The 8684-nt window shown below is 39.3% G+C and overlaps 1 protein-coding gene across 3 annotated transcripts; it reads left to right on the top strand.

Moving 5' to 3' along the window:
• The first annotated feature begins 713 nt into the window (after positions 1-713).
• LOC142370307 (uncharacterized) lies at positions 714-8477 on the top strand. Of its 3 annotated transcripts, none has more exons than XM_075452802.1 (10): positions 714-1166; positions 1488-3790; positions 3998-4138; positions 4238-4413; positions 4551-4687; positions 4929-5022; positions 5106-5441; positions 5527-5683; positions 5765-5892; positions 6040-8477. In XM_075452802.1, exons 2-10 carry the CDS (start codon positions 3694-3696, stop codon positions 6733-6735), a joined length of 1962 nt encoding a protein of 653 aa, XP_075308917.1. In that variant the 5' UTR covers positions 714-1166; positions 1488-3693; the 3' UTR covers positions 6736-8477. The 3 variants fall into 3 exon arrangements, with proteins under 3 accessions (XP_075308917.1, XP_075308916.1, XP_075308915.1); XM_075452801.1 differs by having other exon boundaries at positions 714-2371; positions 3688-3790; XM_075452800.1 differs by having other exon boundaries at positions 714-3790.
• Positions 8478-8684: the final 207 nt, after the last annotated feature.

Below are 8684 nucleotides of genomic sequence, written 5' to 3'. Positions count from 1 at the left end.
ACCTTCCACGTAAAACAACAACTTGCACACTGCAGAAACGTCACACCACTTTATAAACCATCCGACAATAAAGTCACAAGCCTTACCATCAAAACCATATGCATGGTTCTCACATTACTGGCATGGGGACGTTACAAAACAACTTTATAAACAGCATGTCACTTACCGGTTGTCGGTATGCTCGCGCATGTGAAAGCCCAAAAGAGTCAATGGACGATACTCCCATATACAAAACAATTATCTTCTCTAGAAAAACTGCGTTCAAGTATTTAAAACATTACAACAATATTACTGGGCATGTATTGTTGTAATGTTTTAAATACTTAAACGCAGTTTTTCTAGAGAAGATAATTGTTTTGTATATGGGAGTATCGTCCATTGACTCTTTTGGGCTTTCACATGCGCGAGCATACCGACAACCGGTAAGTGACATGCTGTTTATAAAGTTGTTTTGTAACGTCCCCATGCCAGTAATGTGAGAACCATGCATATGGTTTTGATGGTAAGGCTTGTGACTTTATTGTCGGATGGTTTATAAAGTGGTGTGACGTTTCTGCAGTGTGCAAGTTGTTGTTTTACGTGGAAGGTTTAGCACTTGCCCCTTAGCCACCACGTATTTGGCTAGCATGACAGGCTGCGCAAACAGCGCAATCGCCGCACAGGGAGCGCTGATTTGCACCAGTCTGTGTCCTACTGTCAGTATTTGACAACCTCTAGCAATGGGATTGCGGTTCAAATGCCCCGGAGTTCCCCTTTAACACCTTTCACAACCCGTTACACTTTGGTTATCATTCTGGGATTTGTGTTGAAGATGTCATATCTATCTGCTTCAGCAAGTCCACTCTCATCTGAACAAAACAGACAGTATTGCGAGGATCATGTTATTTGATTTTTCCAGTGCTTTTAATATAATTTAGCCAGCACTGTTATGTGAGATGCTGCAAAAAATAGAGGCCTTTACAGTGGCCTGAATTTTTGATTATTGTAATGCCATAGGTAATATATTTTGATAGTGACTTTTATTTTGACACAGTAATTCTCAGATTGGGGCATGATGTCACTTCCGGTTCCTGGGAATAGTCAGTTTTGCAGTTGTTCAAGGTGAAGGACATATGTCAGCTCAGCTCCGCTGAACTTTATCTCTCCATTTTGGTGTGGCATTGCCAGTAAGTAGATTTATGTTGATTTACCTGTAGAAAGAAGAAGTTAGTGAGTGAATAAATAGTTTAGGCGATCTTTTGATGGGAAAATAAGTTAGTTCATGTGGAAACAGTAATGCAGTTATTGTACTGGAAATGATGTGTGACTCAGCTAATGTTAGCAATTCCTTTGAGTGACTTACCATTGACCTTATTAGCATGGAAGCTAAGCTAAGTATAGCATTTAGTTATGTATCTCTCCTAGCTATCTGTGTGGATATTTTGTGATACTTACCTGATGTTTAGACATTATTATATACTTAAATGCTGTATTTGTATTTATTTCAGTTTTACCTTCTTTTCAATAAACCTCGCTTACTACAAGATCTGCCTCTTCCTTGGGGGATTTGTTGAAGAGATGAGTTTAGCTGGCTGTTGGCTTTAAGAACAGTACAGTAAAATGGCAGCCTCTCATCAGAAGATGGAGGAAGATAAAGAGGTTCAGCAAGAGCTTTCTGCGCAAGAAGTGCAACTAAAGGACACTGATGAACAGTCATTGGAGGTTAGATCCCATGTATCCGGCTCTCACCGAACCAAAGGCTCACGGGCTTCAGCCCTTAGCATGGCAGCTACACAGGCACGGGCAAAAGCTGAAGCAGCTAAGGCTAGAGCAACCTACAGCAAGAAAGAAATTGAACTAAAAATTGAGAAAGCTCGCCTTGAAGCTGAATTGGATGCACTCTATCAAGACAGAGACGCAGAGGCTGCTATTGCCAAAGCAGTCGTCATGGAAGCCGCTGCTGCTGAAGGAAGCTCTCGTGGTAGCTTGGCAGATTTTCAGTCATTACCCAAAGAACAGAATGTGCAAAAGAGAGTCAGCGAATATGTTGCTAACCACTCTCACGTAGAATATGGCCATTATGAAGAAGAATCGGATTTAACCCCTCAATTACCACAGCTACACAGCAAAATCAAAAGTGTTAGACTTTCAGTGTTGGTGTTGTCTGTTAAAGATACGGTGTTAATTCAACACTTCTTTGGTCTAGATCAACGATATGAGTGTTAGTTTCCCAAAAGAGTTGGTGTTATTCTGAGGAGTTAAATTTAAGCAGGTGTTGACTTTAAAATCAACACCTGACAGAGTTGCTCCCAGAATTCCAACGTATCTGTGACGTGTTTGTTCAAGAGCGGTAACAGCAGTTTCATGAAGTCTGGAGCGACATCGTTTCAAAGTAAGTTTTTGCATATATATTTTTTTATGACTGCATTCATTTTCCCTTTTCGCAAGTGTGTACACTAATATACATGGTTTGCTTAACGTAAGTGTATGCGTTTGAATATCATGGTATAAATAAAAAAAATGGAATTTTTGTGAGAGGCTAAAGCTAAGGCTAGCCAAACTGGTGTAACATGAGGTGTCCGGTTAACCTAACATTAAAACTGTTAGAAAAATCTGACGGTCAACTGAGTTAACCTATTTAGCTGTCATGTCGTTTTCTTGATATTGTTCGCTTTATACGTCATAATGCATTGAGGGCGTAGAGTGTGCTGGACCGGGGGGTTTAGCTCCTGCTTGGTCAGGAGCTAAACTCAAACAAGCTCTGAGAGGCGGGCGGCCATTTTGCTGCTGGAAGGTTCCTAGAGATATAACACACCAGCGCCACGCCAAGTATTGCTCTAAACTCCGAGCTTTTAATGAGCATGAGCCATTTATTTGTTGGTTTTATTTATTTACTTTAACTTTTGTGATAAAACAATAACCTTAGCTTGTTAGTGGAGCAACAGGGTTGCATACTCGTCGCCATCAGCTGGTGGTATGTGTAATTACGTCTTCAATGCCATGAGTTTTTATAACTTTAATCAATGTTGCAGCTACCCATGCATATCAAAAATAACGTCACTATCATGTTTATATCTTCAAGCGATGTTATATTGTCAAAGTCTTTGTGTTAATGGTTGTCGGTGCTGTTAGCCGTCTTGCTGTGCTCCAGTAACCGTGTTTCAGACCAGGGCGGGAAAGCGTGGCGGAACGGAAGCTATTTTCACCGGCGGAGGCGAAAATACATGGAAACAGATCTGTCCTTGCACACCGACGCGGCGGTAGTCGGGCGGTAGCGGCGCGGGAGACGCCTCCGTCCCGCGCTGCTTTTGGAAAATAGAACTCGAGCGGAATTTGGACGGCAGCGGCCGGCGGTGTACCGTTGAAATGAATGGGGAATGCAGACAGGGCTGGAGCGGAATTACCGCGGCCGCGGACTGTCCGGTGTGAAAAGCCAAGTAGAACACACCGCCTGATAACCGGCGTTAAGACTGCCGTCGTCTCGCTGCCGCCACGCCACGCTCTAGTCTGAAATTGGCCTAACGGTGCTGGCTCCCATTGTTCTGGTGGGGACTGGTTGGTATGACTCCTAAATATAATGCGAATCAAAGACCCACAGTTGATCTCATGCGAGTAAAGCAAAGCAAAATGTTACTGTCTCCACACATCCACTTTGAACATGCTGTAAATAATGGCAATTGTGGCTGCCTTATCTTTTTTCTTCATTAGTGCATCATGTTGGTGAAGGTGAGATTTGGAGAAACGCAGAAGTATGTCAAAGTGGCTGAGACTGAAGGTCGTTATGATGACTTCAACACATTTCTTCAGAAAGGTTAGCATTAATTTTCATGTCGTCCAGAATGTTTGTGTAAATGGACTAGTTGCTATAATACCTGTTGAATAAATGTCTTATGGAGTTGTGTTTATGGCAGCTAATTGTAATGGCCTGTGAACATTTTTTTACACAAGTACTTAGTTAGATTTACTTAAAATGTTAAAAAAAATTTTCATTGCTCTAAATATACTATTTTTTTATCAGTCATTCAGAAGCTAGATCTTCCACTTGAGACTGAGCTACACTTAACAGATGAATCAGGGACAGAAGTCGATGCAGATGTGTTTGAGGATCTTTTGCAAGCAGGGAACCTTACTGTTAGGGTGACAACTGAGAAGTCAACAGGTGAGGTTCAGCCTATTTGGGGAAGGAGATCATAAATAAGTACTTGTAACTAATTATTTTTTGCACATTGTGTATAAATTTTTTTCCAACTGTTTCCAGTTGTGCTTCAACATGATTTATCATCTACTTCATTGGAGTCAACCATGTCAGAAAGCTCATCTGTGTCAGTTTCTGGAGACTCCTTGCTAGCATCCTCTGAATCATCTGATGCCACAGTGATTGTTCACACAAACGGAGGGACGACAACACATGCTGAACGAGAAGCAGCTAAAGAGGTGTGCAGCTTTTGTAACAAATGATGCAAAATATTAAGTAAAAAATATATTTTGCTGTTAAACTGTGGGTTGTTTGTTGAATTTGATGATGATGAAGATTGATGGAAATTCTGACTTTGTGATGCTTAATCTTATAGATGGTGAGAAATGCTCTCCAGGCAAAACCTGGTGGACAAGTGATTTTGGATGAATATGATAAACTGAGAACATTGACAGATGGCACAAGAAGACGTTTGGTAAACCTTCTTGTGGCTAACATGGTTGAAATTCATGGGTAAGACATCAATATTTATACTTTTAAATGTTTTAAAAGAGCACATTCATTTTAGGACATTGCATATCAGTAAAACAATTTCTTTAATATATTCTGTGATGAAAATACACATCAAATAGCTAAAACATGACATGAAAACTGACAATTAGAGAGCGACTACAACTCATTGAAGCAAATAACGATAGAATTTGTCTCCTTTAACTGCTGATAGACTTGTAGTAATGTCATGTTTATCTTTCAGAATGATCCCACCAGTCTCTGTGAGGACTAAATATGCTTTGGGCATCATCTCTCTATTTCCCAGCCTCAGAGATCCGTACTCAGACAATGGATATGTAAATTTTATATGACAATATTTTATGTCAGTTTATGCAGTGTTCTGAACTTGCTCTATAATGTCATATTTTTACTATCACAGGAGCACTTCTATGACCAACAGAGTGGATCTGGCTACTTGGCCTGGAGAATAAAAACTGTTCAGCGCAACTCTGCAGCTCAGTCCCGGAGATCCTCCACCAGCACAGCCTATCAAGATAGTCCAAAGAGAAAGAGAGAGGTTCCCTGCATTGATAAGCAGCTGCTTGGTGAGGAGTGTCATGAAGCAATATCCTTTTTGAAACATTCTACGGATGAATCGGCAGTCAACGAGAAGATGAGGGCCACGTTTCAATATCGTCAAACACTAGTTCAAGATCAACAGTGCTCTTCAACAGTGTTGGATGTCTTCCCACGATTTCTTAACATCACTGGTTTGGTAAGACTACTTGTTGTTATTATTATTATTAAGTGAATTATCACTTTTAACCTGAAATAGTATAAAAATGTATATTCTTCTGTAGATTGACCAAGACTTCACCATGATGTTTGGAGAGGAGGTGTCAGGCAGATTTTTGGCAAAATGGCCTACTTTTTTCAAACCTAGGATCCTGACAGAGTGCAGAAAACTGACTTCTAATGAGCACATTGAAGAGCTCTTGTCTGCGCAGCACGATAAAGGTGAGTCTGGTTACTTTGGCTCTCTTCTCTTTAAAATATGAGTTATGTATTATCTGAATGTGTCTACTATTTTTCCCCTAGGCTGGGACAGTGACCTGTCAAGCATTCTACTGTTGCTTCACCTTCTTCCACCTACCTCCAAAGGCCACAAGAAGTGCGCAAAAATCAGCTCATGTCAAGCTGTGGACCATGTTGTGAGATATTTACAGGTATGCAAATCGTACTGTATTTATGCATTTATTCAGATGATCCTACTTCTTGTGTTGAAGCATTTTCTTATTGGCTTTGTTAGCTATTTGAATGTAGCTGTTCTATATTTCATGATTTTTATTATTTCTCTTTACATTTTGTCAAAGATGGGAGCCAGTGTTGAAACCTTCCTTGGTGGTGTAGAACCGGGACAGCCCTTCCTCCTGTGTGTTGGTGAGAACAACATCCAAAGATACTACATCATCATTGATCACAAGACCATCCCTTGCAAGGCACAGACCTCCTTGGCAGCTTTTGATGAGCTCTTAAAGGCCCATTTTATCTTCAGTGTCAACTACCACGAATCGCTCTACAACTTCTATACATTCATCCAAACTACCATTTTTAACATTGATGTGGGAAGTGCCAAAGAAAGTCCAAGAGTCAGGGAGCTGATGTTAAACAGGTGTGCCTCTGTTGTTGCACAGTTGCAAGCATCGAGTGTTGCTGAGAGCACAGTCCAAGCAATTGTGGGTTCCATGGAGGAACTTGTTAATGACATTCATAGGGAAGTAAGAGAGGCAGTTCTCAGCTTTACTTCAGAAATTCAAGGCACAGATTTGGAAAAGAAAATGGAAAAATGTTTTGATCAACTAAAAAATCCCCTTTCAACCTTGAACACTAGAGTCAAAAGACAGAAGTTCTTTGAGGAGAAGTGGGAAATTGTTGAACCTGTTGAGTATGTTCCTGGGGTGCGGTTTGATGTTCGCAGAGATCGAACAACAGGACTTTACAGTCAGGTCCCTGTAACAGATACATTTGTGTATACACCAATACTAGGAGTCTATGTTCAGGAATTCTGAATTATGTGAAAGTTTTTTGAAAGCCAATCGTCACGAAGAAGGCATTTATAAGGACATATGTGATGGTTCATACTTCAAAAGTAACATTTTGTTTTCCCAGAAAAAACATGCTCTACAGATTCAACTCTATTTTGATGAGTTTGAGACAGCAAACCCTTTAGGTTCAAAGAAAGGGATTCACAAACTTGGTTGTATTTACTTTATCTTGAGGAACCTCCCTCCAAAATATAATTCTGTGTTGATGAATATACATGTTATATATGTCTTTTTCACTCACAAGACCTGAAAACGTATGGCTTTGATGACATCCTAAAGCCACTTGTTGATGATCTTAAAAATCTTGAAACTCAAGGAATTGAGGTGCCTTTCTCAGACTCACCATTGCTTGGTTCTGTTATACAAGTAACAGGTGACAACCTTGGTTTACATGGACTGTTTGGTTTTGTTGAGTCCTTCAGTGCTACATATTTCTGTAGATTTTGTTTGATAAGTAAGAATGAGTCACAGTCCGTCTTTACTGAAGATGACCCTGGTATGATTTTTCGTACAAAAGAAATCCATGCAGAACATTGTGAAGCTCTACAGGAAGATCCTACATTGCTTTCAACATTTGGTGTCAAAAAGACATGCTTAATCAATATGTTGCATTTTTACCACACCTCTGACAACTACGCAGTTGACATAATGCACGATTTACTTGAAGGTGTAGTACAGTACGAACTCAAACTTGTCTTTCAGTACCTTGTCAAGCAGAAGTATCTTTCTTTGGAATCATTGTCACAGAGGATTCAAAGTTTCAACTACGGTTATATTGAGAGAAAAAAAAGGCCAAGTGGGTTGAAAATGGATGAGGCTAGCAAGGATCTTGGACTAAATGCAATTCATTTGTGGTGTCTTGTGAGAAATGCTCCTCTTATTATAAGAAATGACTGTTACTGGAATCTGTTGCTCCTCTTGATTCAGATAGTAAATATTGTGTTTTCACCCATTGTAACTAAAGGTATGACTTACTATTTGAAGCACTTGATTAAGGACCACCACAAGCTATTTAGATCTTTGTTTCCACATAAAAGATTGATTCCAAAGCATCATTTTATGCTACATTATCCATTTTGTATAAGAAAAATAGGTCCACTTCTTCATGTATGGTGCATGAGATTTGAGGCCAAACATAATTTTTTCAAAAGATCAGTGAAAAACTTCAAAAATATCACAAAAACATTGGTTAAGCAACACCAGAGACAGCTAGCTTACTACTGGGAGAATTTTGATTTTCAAAGATTTGAGTATGGTCCAGTGAAGACAAAAATTATTAATAGCTTGGATGGAGGTGACGTTTTAAGTTCTGCTTTTAATGTATGCACATACTCTGAAGTGTTGACCACTAATTGGGTAAAAAACTATGGGAAAGAATATCAGATTGGTATGTTTGTTTGTACTGGAACAACAACAGAAATTCCTATTTTCAGAAAAGTCACCAACATCATTGTACATGATGAGCAAGCTTTCCTTTTGACTTGCAGAGTGGACACACTTTATTTTGATGATCATTTTCATGCATACTGTATCAATGAGCGAGCAGATTCATTTTCTGTTTTTCCAGTTAAGGACTTGCATTATTACAGACCCTATGACAAGCAGTTTTCTAATGAGATGTGTGAAAAAACATACATTGTGCCACATTGTCACATTGTATGACTTCTGTTGTTGTTGTTTAAAATACAAGTGGATTCAAACTGCAACATGTGTTGTTTTCTTTTCATAACTTCAAGTGGTGTCCTTTGTTTTTGGAAGTGAATTTGGGAATTATTAATGGGATTATTAATTGACTACCAGTAGTATTTAAAAAAATCAGTTTTATATGTTGAGCTATATTTAACACTTTCCATCGAGTTAATATATTTTTAACCTTATTCAGTGTTGAATTAACACAGAGATGGTGTTAACTT

The sequence above is a fragment of the Odontesthes bonariensis genome, chromosome 20 (genome assembly GCF_027942865.1).
Source record: "Odontesthes bonariensis isolate fOdoBon6 chromosome 20, fOdoBon6.hap1, whole genome shotgun sequence".
Lineage (NCBI taxonomy): Eukaryota > Metazoa > Chordata > Actinopteri > Atheriniformes > Atherinopsidae > Odontesthes > Odontesthes bonariensis.
The sequence above is the reverse complement of the archived record's forward strand: the minus strand, read 5'-3'. Positions and strand labels throughout refer to the sequence as shown.

Excerpts from the sequence above, each read along its gene's own strand:
- LOC142370307 (XM_075452802.1), top strand. The coding sequence starts at position 3,694 with ATGTTGGTGAAGGTGAGATTTGGAGAAACGCAGAAGTATGTCAAAGTG. Across the intron at positions 5,684-5,764 it reads GTCTGCGCAGCACGATAAAG|GCTGGGACAGTGACCTGTCA; the intron begins GTGAGTCTGGTT and ends TTTTTCCCCTAG. Across the intron at positions 5,893-6,039 it reads ATGTTGTGAGATATTTACAG|ATGGGAGCCAGTGTTGAAAC; the intron begins GTATGCAAATCG and ends ATTTTGTCAAAG.